Source organism: Schistocerca serialis, chromosome 3 (assembly GCF_023864345.2).
Source record: "Schistocerca serialis cubense isolate TAMUIC-IGC-003099 chromosome 3, iqSchSeri2.2, whole genome shotgun sequence".
NCBI classification, from domain to species: Eukaryota; Metazoa; Arthropoda; class Insecta; order Orthoptera; family Acrididae; genus Schistocerca; species Schistocerca serialis.
Window position 1 is genome coordinate 238618887 of NC_064640.1, and position 14574 is coordinate 238633460.

General features: G+C 39.8%; 1 protein-coding gene across 3 annotated transcripts in view; it reads left to right on the forward strand.

The window, feature by feature from the left end:
• Nucleotides 1-6135: 6135 nt before the first annotated feature.
• The window catches only part of LOC126469986 (extended synaptotagmin-2-B), a 182197-nt gene continuing 173758 nt past the window's right edge, over nucleotides 6136-14574 (forward strand). For 2 of the 3 annotated variants that reach the window (XM_050097431.1, XM_050097433.1), the window contains exons 1-2: nucleotides 6136-6615; nucleotides 12417-12458. In XM_050097431.1, coding sequence (XP_049953388.1) covers nucleotides 6325-6615; nucleotides 12417-12458 — 333 coding nt within the window. In that variant the 5' untranslated portion in view covers nucleotides 6136-6324. The remainder of the gene's footprint in view (nucleotides 6616-12416; nucleotides 12459-14574) is intronic. The other variant, XM_050097432.1, reaches the window with a different exon arrangement.

Here is a 14574-nt window from a genome sequence, read left to right on the forward strand (position 1 = left end):
CGACAGCGCTTTTGGAATAAAGAGATCTCCGTTCGACAGAGGAGCTAGAATAATTTTTGGTGGTGAAAATACAAAGGATCTGGAATTATTCAGCCTTACACTTTAAGAATGCATCTGTCATTTCTTAGAAGCTAAGAAAGATCATTGTCTGCATTAAAGAATGTCCTGGGAGCAAATGCATGAGCCTAATTGAGGGGAATTTGGATTATTGGTTATCATACAGCTTTAGTGCCATGAGTCTCTGAAGATATGTTTGGTTTGCCTTTGATGTAGCTCTTTCCATTGAGCAGAGGAGCTAGATCTTTCAGGATATTGGAATTTTTCAGGATATTGGAATCTATGAGGAAAGAAAGGTATTCAGAAGCAACTGGCTGTAGCCTAAATCCTAGTATTTGCCTGAACTAAATATGGTAACAAAAGAAAACCATTTTCTAGTCTGCTGGCAAATGGATTCATATCACCTCACCTCTCGACTTCATGGATTGCTAGCTCAGCAGCTCAATATGCGGAGCTACCTCAAGTCAGCAGAGAATTTGAAAAAAGTGGTTGTTGTACAAATTTTTAAAACAAAATAAAATGTACCATAACAAAAGATGCAAGATTTTCATATAATTGTGTATATAGATAGGTAATTAGGATAGGTAATTAGGCTAACATAGTAGTACATAAATATTTTTAACTTACCAAAAAGTTAGTGGACGAATCAGAAACGGCTTTCCTCATCTCTCTTTTCACAAACTTATCCATACTTAGAAACACAACACAAAAACAATAGACCATAGCACTTACATTAAATTTAAATGCAATTAAAACAATTGAACTGCTTAACAAAACAATAGATGAGCTGAAGTAAAGCCTTGGCGAAAATAGGGATGGGTGATAGCTGATAGTGCTATGGATGCATAGATAGTTCAAATCTGTCTTTGATCTTGCTGACTATTAATAGCACATATGCCTTTTTGTGTTATGATTGAAAATAAAAATGTCTTTTAATTCCACTACATGGCAACTAGGCTGTGCATAACTTCATTTGGGTGATGGGAAGGGGGGGGGGGGATCAGGACTCATTGGCCCCCCTGTTTGGTTATGCCCTTGAGTACCAAATGCTGAAAGTGACATCATGAGATCACATTCATGGCACAAACAGTGGGAATATAGCATCAGAATTAAAACTAACAGTAATAAAATTTGTCAGTGATTAAAGCAAAGTTCATAACAGATACCGTTGATAACGTTTTTGTGATAAACTATTGATAAGTGAGACAACGGGAAAGTGCCTTCAAAACATTTTAAAACACATACATTTGTTTTCCAGCGAAATTATATGCACACAAACAAATCAAACAAAATATCCGAGGTGATACACAGAGTCTGATTACCTCATCCATCGCGTTTTCTTCTCTAAGTACATGAAGCTCTCAATTTAAATGTGCAATCAGCACACAGGTAAGTAATCATAATAAAAGTCTGACGTGGCTAAGTCAAATATTTTGGGCAAGAGAATTAATTTAATTACACTACATGCAGTAGACAAGCTCTGAACTTGCCCTTTGGAGATACGCAGTCGCTATAGTTTTATTTTCAGTACGTGCCGAAAACAAAGCAAAATTATCAAACAAAGACTAAGAAGATAGACAAGCACGATATATACTACTAAAACGCGAGTAAGTGCATAAAAGAAGGATAACTTCTGATGTTAAAAGATGACGACATAGTTATCCCCACAAAAGTGAATGTCAAAACTTCCTTCCCGAGATACCTTGACTTTGACATGCCGTTCTTTGCCATCCTATTCCGTTCTGTTGATGGCCTGCGTGAATACCGCCATTTGGAATGCATTGTGGAATTATCGAATCACTTCACTCAAACAGTGGAATCTGAATTTCAGAAGTTTAATGAAAATTAAATAAGCAAGAGAATCCTCACATTAAAGACCAATTTACAGATGTATGGAATGTTGTGGTAGATCCCATAGTTAAAAAATACATAAAAGAAAGAGTTAAACCACTACCTTACCTCATAAACTGTAGTGATAGAGAAAACACTTGTCCTAGGAGTGTAAAAATAAGCATTGTTAAACCAGTGTATAAGAAGGGTAAGTGCAAAAGAGGATTCAAATAACCACCCAGTACCACTGATCCCCCCTTTTAGAAAAGTTTTTGTAGTGGTTATCCTTTGCATCTCTCTGCTCATTTTACAAAAAGCAAATCGCCAACAGAAAAACAGAATGACATTAGGAAAGATGGCTGTTCAAATACTGCAAATACTCACATCTAGTAAGCTAGCTGATGACACCTCCCTCTTATTTAATGACAAAGACATCAAGCCATAATAATCTGTTGCAACTAAGGGCAAGACGTAAATGACAACGTATTTTCGACACCAAGGTTTAAACACTAACTTCAGCAAAATCCAGCAACTAACATTTTAAACAACCATCTCTTATGAAGTGGAAATAATATTTGTGATATTACGACAATAGTTGAAAATAACATTAAGTTTTCTGGTGTCCACCTGATCAAAAATCTTCGATGAGGGGATCACATTGATTCCGTATGCGAGAAAATCAGCAGTACCTAGTATCTGACAACCCAGCTGGCAAAAATAGTTCCAAACCCAAATCTTAAAAATTCCATGCTACAGCACAATTTATCCTTTTCTTAATAATGGGACTAAACTGTGGAGCTATGCAGCAAATCTACACTTGAATAGAACATTGAGGTTACAGAGTAGAGTAATTACATTAACACATGGACTGAGTCTCAGGGAGTCCAGTCGTGAATCCAGAGTACATAAAAATTTTAATAATATATTCCTTATATTTGTATAAACTTAGTATAGTTAGTGGGCAACACGAACAAAGTAAGCAAGTGAAGTGATACACCACAGCCGCCTGTATTATAGGCCGGAGGACTGAAATGTGGCAACGTTACGTTAAGGCCTACCGCATGGCTGTGGCTATAAGGTAGCGAACGGAAGCAGTTGTTTACGTACTTTCGCGGTGTCTGTTTTATCCGACATTACAGTGTAATTATGCTATAATGGACTCTGCAAAAATTATAGCAGGTAGTCGTGACTACAGTGGAAGATATAACACAATGTAAGTATACAATTCTGTGAAGTTTGTAGTGTTTTTACATGTATATGTGCAAGTATGCTACGTGAACGACTTTCGTCTACACAATTGCAACAAATGTTCTAATATATTCTAGATACAATTCGAAAATAAAGTTTTGAATTCATAAGGTTAGTATCTGAATTTTCTCCTAAGTGATTTGTGTTAATATTATGAATACACTCCTGGAAATGGAAAAAAGAACACATTGACACCGGTGTGTCAGACCCACCATACTTGCTCCGGACACTGCGAGAGGGCTGTACAAGCAATGATCACACGCACGGCACAGCGGACACACCAGGAACCGCGGTGTTGGCCGTCGAATGGCGCTAGCTGCGCAGCATTTGTGCACCGCCGCCGTCAGTGTCAGCCAGTTTGCCGTGGCATACGGAGCTCCATCGCAGTCTTTAACACTGGTAGCATGCAGCGACAGCGTGGACGTGAACCGTTATGTGCAGTTGACGGACTTTGAGCGAGGGCGTATAGTGGGCATGCGGGAGGCCGGGTGGACGTACCGCCGAATTGCTCAACACGTGGGGCGTGAGGTCTCCACAGTACATGGATGTTGTCGTCAGTGGTCGGCGGAAGGTGCACGTGCCCGTCGACCTGGGACCGGACCGCAGCGACGCACGGATGCACGCCAAGACCGTAGGATCCTACGCAGTGCCGTAGGGGACCGCACCGCCACTTCCCAGCAAATTAGGGACACTGTTGCTCCTGGGGTATCGGCGAGGACCATTCGCAACCGTCTCCATGAAGCTGGGCTACGGTCCCGCACACCGTTAGGCCGTCTTCCGCTCACGCCCCAACATCGTGGAGCCCACCTCCAGTGGTGTCGCGACAGACGTGAATGGAGGGACTAATGGAGACGTGTCGTCTTCAGCGATGAGAGTCGCTTCTGCCTTGGTGCCAATGATGGTCGTATGCGTGTTTGGCGCCGTGCAGGTGAGCGCCACAATCAGGACTGCATACGACCGAGGCACACAGGGCCAACACCCGGCATCATGGTGTGGGGAGCGATCTCCTACACTGGCCGTACACCACTGGTGATCGTCGAGGGGACACTGAATAGTGCACAGTACATCCAAACCGTCATCGAACCCATCGTTCTACCGTTCCTAGACCGGCAAGGGAACTTGCTGTTCCAACAGGACAATGCACGTCCGCATGTATCCCGTGCCATCCAACGTGCTCTAGAAGGTGTAAGTCAACTACCCTGGCCAGCAAGATCTCCGGATCTGTCCCCCATTGAGCATGTTTGGGACTGGATGAAGCGTCGTCTCACGCGGTCTGCACGTCCAGCACGAACGCTGGTCAAACTGAGGCGCCAGGTGGAAATGGCATGGCAAGCCGTTCCACAGGACTACATCCAGCATCTCTACGATCGTCGCCATGGGAGAATAGCAGCCTGCATTGCTGCGAAAGGTGGATATACACTGTACTAGTGCCGACATTGTGCATGCTCTGTTGCCTGTGTCTATGTGCCTGTGGTTCTGTCAGTGTGATCATGTGATGTATCTGACCCCAGGAATGTGTCAATAAAGTTTCCCCTTCCTGGGACAATGAATTCACGGTGTTCTTATTTCAATTTCCAGGAGTGTATTTCTACACATTTGATTCTATTGTAGACTTGTGTTTCGTGATGTCCAAGCAGTAGAAATAACCAGTCCACTCAAATTCTCATTTGCTATTTTTACATAATAGTATTTTGATTTAAGATGTTAGCAATTAATGCATCATTCTATTTGCAGATGCCAGAAAAATGTTGTGTTCCTGGTTGCAACAGCAACTACAAACCCAGCAATGAATAGGGTTACATCTCAGTGTTCAGATTCCCTACTGAAGAGGAAAACAGAAAACGATGGACAAGAAATATCCCCAGAAAGGACTCGACTCCATCAAATGGAAGTGCTGTTTGCATTAAACATTTTGAAGAAAGTGACGTATCAAGAGTGGAGATTTACAAGGATTCTGATGTGAACTGTGACGAGTTTCCTCGTCAAAGGCCAGCTTTTACCAGAAGCTGTGCCAAAAATATTCCCTGGGTTACTATCGTATTTAAGTAAGGTGCAGCCTCCAAGAAGGTGTTTGTCATATTTGTCATTTATATAGGAAGGAATATCATAATATATTCCAAATAACAGACTGAAATAATTGCAAGTCTGCAAATAATGTTAGTAGGCAACTCACAAAATTGTTTGCTGAACTTGTACATCCAAATCTCTTGTAAGAAACGTCATAATATGAAGAACATGTGAGTTGTTGAAAAGTTCATCGTTGCAAGGAAACGAGAATAAACTGCGTAATTCCGACATAAAGTCGGTGTAATAGTGCGACAAATTAGCTTTTCTAGGTTACTGTCTTATTTATAGGGACCAAATCTACAAAAAAAAGTGATTGCGTATTTATATCTGACACGTCATCTCCATTCGACGAAATCTAAACTTTAGTCTCGGCCTAGCTGGTCACGCTAGCCGGCCTACTGACGTCACAGGCTACGTCGTTGTCAGCTTGACGACTCCGGCCTCTAATACAGGCGGCCGTGGATACACACATTATGAGACGAGAAGCAAGGGTAACTTCTTAAAGCAATGACAAAATTAAAAATAACTGACAACATATAGAGTTCAACAAGCTGCCAAGTACTTTGAAAAACTTCTGAAGGAAAACTGTTCCATGGAGGGTTCACAGCATTCCTAGTAAATAATTGTTTGTATTCACTCCGTGGCCTTTAAGGTGCAGGGCTTCTGCTGCAAAACGTAGTATATTAAGAATATTAAGACTATTGTATGTACGATTACTATATGTAAGTATTATTTATTATTCAATCTCTAAATCACGTGTGCAAAAGTCGTTAGCTTGACGGCTACATGGAAAGAATGTACAAAATTTAAAAAGAATATTTTGACGTGCCATTCCGTTAAGTATGAATCGACCTTAAAACTTTCGACTGTATCGATGCGTATCGATTATGTGGCAAGTAGTTTGCGCGTTTGCGGTGTCGGCAGTTAACTACTTTGCCGCCAAAGTGTTTAATAATAAATATTACGTCAGACAACGAGGATTTGTGACACCCGGTTTATGGAGTGGGTGTGGTTATTTAAGCAGTGACAGGTGCATTGTGTTCTTCAGTTTCCACTTGCATTTGTTGATCTGACGGAGTTGCATTTAATTGCTTTTTGACAGTTCTTCCGCCAGCGGGCAGAATGGTTGCACCAAGTAAAGAGCAGGCCGTAGATGCCATAAAACGAATAGGGGGAGTGAACATAATGAATGTTATGTATAGTTTTGTAAAAAAGTTAGGGACAGTTGCGTTGGTGTATGCGCTTGGGTATATGGAATTCAGTATAGCGTGGCTGATAGGACCTATCGTACTATCTGTCATAAGAGATGAGTGGAAAAAAGAAAAAGAGCTCCGACGAACCATTGCCAAAGCATCAGCATTGTGCCAGGAAAAAGAAGTAATTCTTGCAAGAGTCGACGAACTACCAAGCTGGGTAAGTTTATTAAGTGTTAATCCCAGACATTCCGTAAATTATTGTTGATATAACTGTTTTGTGTCGGATATAGTTTGTATTCAGTGTGTTCCGTCTCTGGCACGAAACCGGGATGTTTAAAGCGCAATCGTTGCATTGTCTTTCTTAAACTAAATATATCCGTGGAATCAACATGACTGAGAGAATAGTGTAAGTACAAACAGCCAAATATTTTCTTCTGTGTTCCGAACTACGCACAGCTGGAAGCATTATAAATTAATGTTGCTTAAACTTAAGAATATGGACAATATTTATGCTACATCTATTAGAACTAATCGTTGCATTTTCGAAGAACGGAAATAAAATAAAAAGGAAAATAATAATATTGGGGTTGATGCTTTATCTTTCCCGCGTTTGCTTTAACAATACATATGTTTTTGGATAGGGTCCACCTTTTACAAAACATCACTTTGTGTTTAACCCAAACATGTTTCACTGCAGTTGCAGCATCTTCAGTGGGCTTTTATTTTATGACGTTTTACCACATGGTGTGGTTTTCCTGATGTATAATGTTTCTACAGGGACTCTTTTGTTTCACAATTTGTAAGTGGTTGCAGATACAAACTGTGAAGGGAAAGAAATAGTCACTGTAGAAACGCAATACATCAGGAAAACCACAAAATAAATGCCCACTGAAGATGCTGCAACTGTAGTGAAACATGTTTGTGTTAAAGAACACAATTGTGTTTTGCTAAAGGCGAATCCTATCCAAAAACACATGTATTAAAAAGGAAAAATTATTCCCTCTATATCATAGTTGTACAACATGCCAAGAAATTGTTGTTAAACACTGTTCTCTGTGGTACAGTTCGAGAATTAGTATATAGAACCCAACTTTAAGTTGCACATAGCCACATAGCCATTTGCAAATACGCTTGTAAATGCTGGTCAAAAATTTCTTTGTGCCACTGTTATACCCCCCCCCCCCCCTCTCTCTCCTGACTGCCGTCAAAAATCCCACTTTGCACTTGCTGATGGTTGTGAAACTCCAAAAATCATTTTCGTTAAGCACTGTGAAAATAGTATCTGCATTGACTTCTAGTGAGTAAACAGAAAAATACTCTTGTTATTCAAAAAAATCTTCCACATCTGTGTTAATGAAGTATGTGTATGGTGCTTACTTTGTGTGCAGCTTGCTACAGTACTGACTTTGATGAAGAAAGTTGTACATTATTTGCATTATATGCAGATGCTGTATTAGAATATTTATTCCCTCATTATAGAATTTCTCAATTGAAATTATTTAAAAAAAACTTTTTTTTAGTCCATTATTTGCATTCACATTGTTTGTTTTTATTTAAACTGTGTATATAATGTTTATTGAAGTTAGGACTAGGTTTGATGTCCTTTGCATCCCAAGCTTGTGGCCCCATCTGCAATGACTTAATCATCAACAGGATATTACATGATAATCTCTCCAGGTCTTGGTGGAGGTTTCTTCGTTCCAAAAGTGTGAGATTCTGGATTGTACTTCCCTGTCAGGTTTCACACACAATGACATTTAAACTTGGAAGACAATTTTACATGTGTTATGGTCTTCAGTCCAGAGACTGGTTTGATTCAGCTCTCAATGCTACTCTATCCTTTGCAAGCTTCTTCAGCTCCCAGTACCTACTGCAACCTACATCCTTCTGAATCTGCTTAGTGTATTCATCTCTTGGTCTGCCTCTACAATTTTTACCCTCCACGCTGCCCTCCAATACTAAATTGGTGATCCCTTGATGCCTCAGAACGTGTCCTACCAACCAATCCCTTCTTCTAGTCAAGTTGTGCCACAAACTCCTCTTCTCCCTAATTCTATTCAGTACCTCCTCATTGGAGCGAAAGGCTATTTACAGTTTGTACAGAAACCAGATGGCAGTTATGAGTCGAGGGGCATGAAAGGGAAGCAGTGGTTGGGAATGGAGTGAGACAGGGTTGTAGCCTCTCCCCAATGTTATTCGATCTGTATATTGAGCCAGAAGTAAAGGAAACAAAAGAAAAATTCGGAGTAGGTATTAAAATCCATGGAGAAGAAACAAATTCTTTGAGGTTCGCCGATGACATTGTAATTCTGTCAGAGACAGCAAAGGACTTGGAAGAGCAGTTGAACGGAATGGACAGTGTCTTGAAAGGAGGATATAAGGTGAACATCAACAAAAGCAAAACGAGGATAATGGAATGTAGTCTAATTAAGTCTGGTCATGCTGAGGGAATTAGATTAGGAAATGAGACACGTAAAGGAGTATTGCTATTTGGGGAGCAAAATAACTGATGATGGTCGAAGTAGAGAGGATATAAAATGTAGACTGGCAATGGCAAGGAAAGCGTTTCTGAAGAAGAGAAATATGTTAACATCGAGTATAGATTTAAGTGTCAGGAAGTCTTTTCTGAAAGTATTTGTATGGAGTGTTGCCATGTATGGAAGTGAAACATGGACGATAAATAGTTTGGACAGGAAGAGAATAGAAGCTTTTGAAATGTGGTGCTACAGAAGAATGCTGAAGGTTAGATGGGTAGATCACATAACTAATGAGGAGGTATTGAATAGAATTGGGGAGAAGAGGAGTTTGTGGCACAACTTGACGAGAAGAAGGGACAGGTTGGTAGGACATGTTCTGAGGCATCAAGGGGTCACATATTTAGCATTGGAGGGTAAAAATCGTAGAGGGAGACCAAGAGATGAATACACTAAGCAGACTCAGAAGGATGTAGGTTGCAGTAGGTACTGGGAGATGAAGAAACTTGCACAGGATAGGGTAGCATGGAAAGCTGCATCAAACCAGTCTCAGGACTGAAGACCACAACAACAACCACCTCCGCATTAGTTATGTGATCTACCCATCTAATCTTCAGCATTCTTCTGTAGCACCACATTTCGAAAGCTTCTATTCTCTTCTTGTCTAAACTATTTATCGTCCACGTTTCACTTCCATACATGGCTACACTCGAGACAAATACTTACAGAAACGACTTCCTGACACTTAAATCGATACTTGATGTTAACAGAATTCTGTTCTTCAGAAATGCTTTCCTTGCCATCGCCTGTCAATCTAATTCCCTCATCACCTGATTTAATTAGACTACATTCCATTATCCTCGTTTTGCTTTTCAATAATCTGTCCATTCCGTTCAACTGCTCTTCCAAGTCCTGTGCTGTCTTTGACAGAATTATAATGCCATCGGCAAACCTCAAAGTTTTTACTTCTTCTCCATGGATTTTAATTCCTACTCCGAACTTTCTTTTATTTCCTTTACTGCTAGCTCAATATACAGATTGAATAACATTGAGGAGAGGCTACAACCCTGTCTCACTCCCTTCCCAACCACTGCTTCCCTTCATGCCCCTCGACTCTTATAACTGCTATCTGGTTTCTGTACAAATTGTAGATAGCCTTTCATTCCATATGTTTTACCCCTGCCAACTTCAGAATTTGAGAGTATTCTAGTCAACATTCTCTAAGTCTACAAATGCTACAAACATAGGTTTGCCATTCCTTAATCTATCTTCTACGATAAGTCGTAGGGTCACTATTGCCTCACATGTTCCAACATTTCTACGGAATCCAAACTGATCTTCCCCGAGGTTGGCTTCTACCAGTTTTTCCATTCATCTGCAAAGAATTTGTGTTAGTATTTTGCAGCCGTGACTCATTAAACTGATAGTTCGGTAATTTTCACATCTGTCAACACCTGCTTTCCTTGGGATTGGAATTATTATATTCTTCTTGAAGTCTGAGGGTATTTCGCCTGTCTTATAGATCTTGCTCACCAGATGGTACGAGTTTTGTCAGGGCTGGCTCTCCCAAGGCTATCAGTAGTTCTAATGGAATGTTGTCTACTCCCGGGGCCTTGTTTCGACTTAGGTGTTTCAGTGCTGTGTCAAACTCTTCACGCAGTATCATATCTCCCATTTCATCATCATCTACGTGCTTATCCATTTCCTTAATATTGTCCTCAAGTACATCGCCCTTGTATAAACCCTCTATATACTCCTTCCACCTTTCTGCTTTCCCTTCTTTGCTTAGAATGGGTTTCCATCTGAGCTCTGATATTCATAAAAATGGATCTCTCTTTCTCCAAAGGTCTCTTTAATTTTTCTATAAGCAGTATCTATCCTATCCCTAGTGATATATGCCTCTACCTCCTTACATTTGTCCTCTAGTCATCCCTGCTTAGCCGTTTTGCACTTCCCGTCAGTCTCATTTTTGAGACGTTTGTGTTCCTTTTTGCCTGCTTCATTTACTGCGTTTTATATTTTCTTCTTTCATCAGTTAAATTCAGTATTTCTTCAGTTACCCAAGGATTTCTACTAGCCCTCATCTTCTTACCTACTTGATCCTCTGCTGCCTTCACGATTTCATCTCTCAAAGCTACCCATTCTTCATCTACTGTATTTCTTTCCCCCATTCTTGTCAATCTTACCCCAATGCTCTCCCTGAAACTCTGTACAACCTCTGGTTTAGTCAGTTTATCCAGGTCCCATCTCCTTAAATTCCCACCTTTTTGCAGTTTCTTCAGTTTTAATCTACAGTTCATAACCAATAGATTATGGTCAGAGTCCACATCTGCCCCTGGAAATGTCTTACAATTTAAAACTTGGTTCCTAAATCTCTGTCTTACCATTATATAATCTGTCTGAAACCTTCCAGTATCTCCAGGCCTCTTCCTTGTATACAACCTTCTTTCATGATTCTTGAACCAAGTTATGCTCTGTGCAAAATTCTACCAGGTGGCTTCCTCTTTCATTCCTTGCCCCCATTCCATATTCACCTACTGTGTTTCCTTCTCTTTCTTTTTCTACTGTCGAATTGCAGTCACCAATGATTATTAAATTTTCATCTCCTTTCACTATCTGAATAATTTCTTTTATCTCATCATACATTTCATCAATTTGTTCATCTGCGGAGCTAGTTGGCATATAAACTTTTACTGCTGTGGTAGGCGTGGGCTTCGTGGCTATCTTGGCCACAATAATGCATTCACTATTCAGTTTGTAGTAGCTTACCCAGACTCCTACTTTTTTATTCATCATTAAACCTACTCCTGCATTACTCCTATTTGATTTTGTATTTATAACCCTGTATTCACCTGACCAGAAGTCTTGTTCCTCCAGCCACCGAGCTTCCCTAATTCCCACTATATCTAGCTTTAACCTATCAATTTCCCTTTTTAAATTTTCTAACCCACTTGTCCAATGAAGGGATCTGACATTCCACACTCGGATCCGTAGAACGCTAGTTTTCTTTCTCCTGATAACAACCACCTCCTCAGTAGTCCCCACCCAGAGACCCGAATGGGGGGACTATTTTACCTCCAGAATATTTTACTCAAAAGGACGCCATCATCATATAACCATACAGTAGAGCTGCATGCCCTTGGGAAAAATTACAGATGTAGGCTCTGCTTGCTTTCAGCCGTTCGCAGTACCAGCACAGCAAGGCTGTTTTGGTGAATGTTACAAGGCCATATCAGTCAATCATCCAGACTGTTGCCTCTGCAACTGCTGCCCCTCTTCAGGAACCCTACGTTTGTCTGACCTCTTAACAGATACCCCTCCGTTGTGATTGCACCTACGGTATGGCTCTCTGTATTGCTGAGGCACACAAGCCTCCCCACCAACAGCAAGGTTCATGGGGGGAGGGGGGGGGGGGCAATTTTACTTAAATATAGCAAAAAATAAATAATAATCTGACGTATTGTGGTAATGTGCAATGTTTGCCATATGTATGTTAAATTAAATTGTTCAATTTATTTATTTATTTATTATTTTTTCCTTCCAGGTCTTCTTCCCCGATGTGGAAAGAGTTGAATGGGTTAATAAGGTAAGGCAATTTTCCATGTGGTCTTTCTAATTTTTATTTGTTTGTCCTTGCAAAAAATATTTCCAGATTGTGGGGTACAATGCAAATACTGCTACACTGTCGGCAACTATTTGTGTTTAATGGTAAGATGGCAATCTGTATTTGTCGTTTTAACGAAGCAAAGTACAGCAAGTGCTTGGAAGTATTGCAGGTATTAAAATGCTGTATGGGGTTAAGTTGTGTTTTGCCTATTGTTATGTGTTGCTTGTCCAAAGAGTATAACAATGGCAGTTTTACTTCTTTTTGACTTTTTCATTTGCTCTGGAAACTCAAATAGCATCATTCCGATACCTTGAAGCAAAATGTGACATTCAGTAGTATGCTGAGTTAGGCATATGCTATGCTTCATATGGTCATAGCAATATTTTTCTTATACTTTAGCACCTTTTATACAGTTCTAAACATGATATATGCAGTAAGATTTTTGGGATAGATGTAAAAGTTTACCAGAAGTATAGGCTGCAGGGAACTGGAAATGACTGTTAAAATTACAATTTTCACAGACAGTAGTTGAGAAAAAACTTTCTTGAGTAACTGTCCTCAAAGCATTCTCTTAAAGTAGCCTCCACGATGGATAGTTCAGAAAAAATCCATAATGGAAGTACGTATGAACCTGCATTTTCACTTAAATACAAGTCTTGTTTAAATAGCATTTGGAGTGCAACAGCAGCAGCAAAATGACAACCTTAACATATTATGTTCACACGTCTGTTTTATTGCCATATCACTGTACTAGAGGTGTAACAGTGTGTATGTGATACTCTGTATTCAAAGGAGGAGAAGGATAAGGAGGTGTGTCTGTCAAGGTGAAAAGGTGCATAAAACAGCAATGTCCATCAGAAAAGATGTTAGTTTTGTATCACAGTGAGAAGTTGCGCATATCGTTGACATTCAGCATGCTATGGGATGTGTCTTTGTTGAGTTACAGCTAAGAGTTCATTTACAGATCTTATATTTGGTTTTTGTAAAATAAACCTTATAGTGAATCGGAATCTAAAAGATTAACTTGAAATAAAAGAATTTAAAGCGATACTCAAGAAAATTGCAATTGACCAGTTTTGCACTAAAAGGCTCTTTTTAACCTGAACAAAATGAGTTTATTTTGAAGACAATTGTTTAACCATACAATCTTTTTTGTCTATTCTGGAATTGTTGCCACATTAAAGACCGCTAAAACAAAAATTTAAAAAAATAACTCTCATTTGTAGAGGAGACCTTTCAGAAGGAGACAAATGAAATTTTATAATTACCATTCACCAAGCCTAAGGGCACCCCCTACCATTATTATTTGAAATGGAAATATCAGCATTATTTTTGTTTCAAAGTGCACTGATCAAATGTTTGTTGTAACAATAAAGATGATCTATGTGCCACACTTTTTCAAAACTTTACCCAAATGGAACTCGAATGACAACATTCCCATCAAGAGACTATCATGACAGTTCAACATTAACATGGTGATTGAGGCAAATAGATGTTGTTGTTGTTGTGGTCTTCAGTCCTGAGACTGGTTTGATGCAGTTCTCCATGCTACTCTATCCTGTGCAAGCTTCTTCATCTCCCAGTACTTACTGCAACCTACATCCTTCTGAATCTGCTTAATGTATTCATCTCTTGGTCTCCCTCTACGATTTTTACCCTCCACGCTGCCCTCCAATGCTAAATTTGTGATCCCTTGATGCCTCAAAACATGTCCTACCAACCGATCCCTTCTTCTAGTCAAGTTGTGCCACAAGCTTCTCTTCTCCCCAATCCTATTCAATACCTCCTCATTAGTTACGTGATCTACCCACCTTATCTTCAGCATTCTTCTGTAGCACCACATTTCGAAAGCTTCTATTCTCTTCTTGTCCAAACTTCACTTCCATACATGGCTACACTCCATACAAATACGTTCAGAAACGACTTCATGACACTTAAATCTATACTCGATGTTAACAAATTTCTCTTCTTCAGAAACGATTTCCTTGCCATTGCCAGTCTACATTTTATCCTCTCTACTTCGACCATCATCAGTTATTTTACTCCCTAAATAGCAAAACTCCTTTACTACTTTAAGTGTCTCATTTCCTAATCT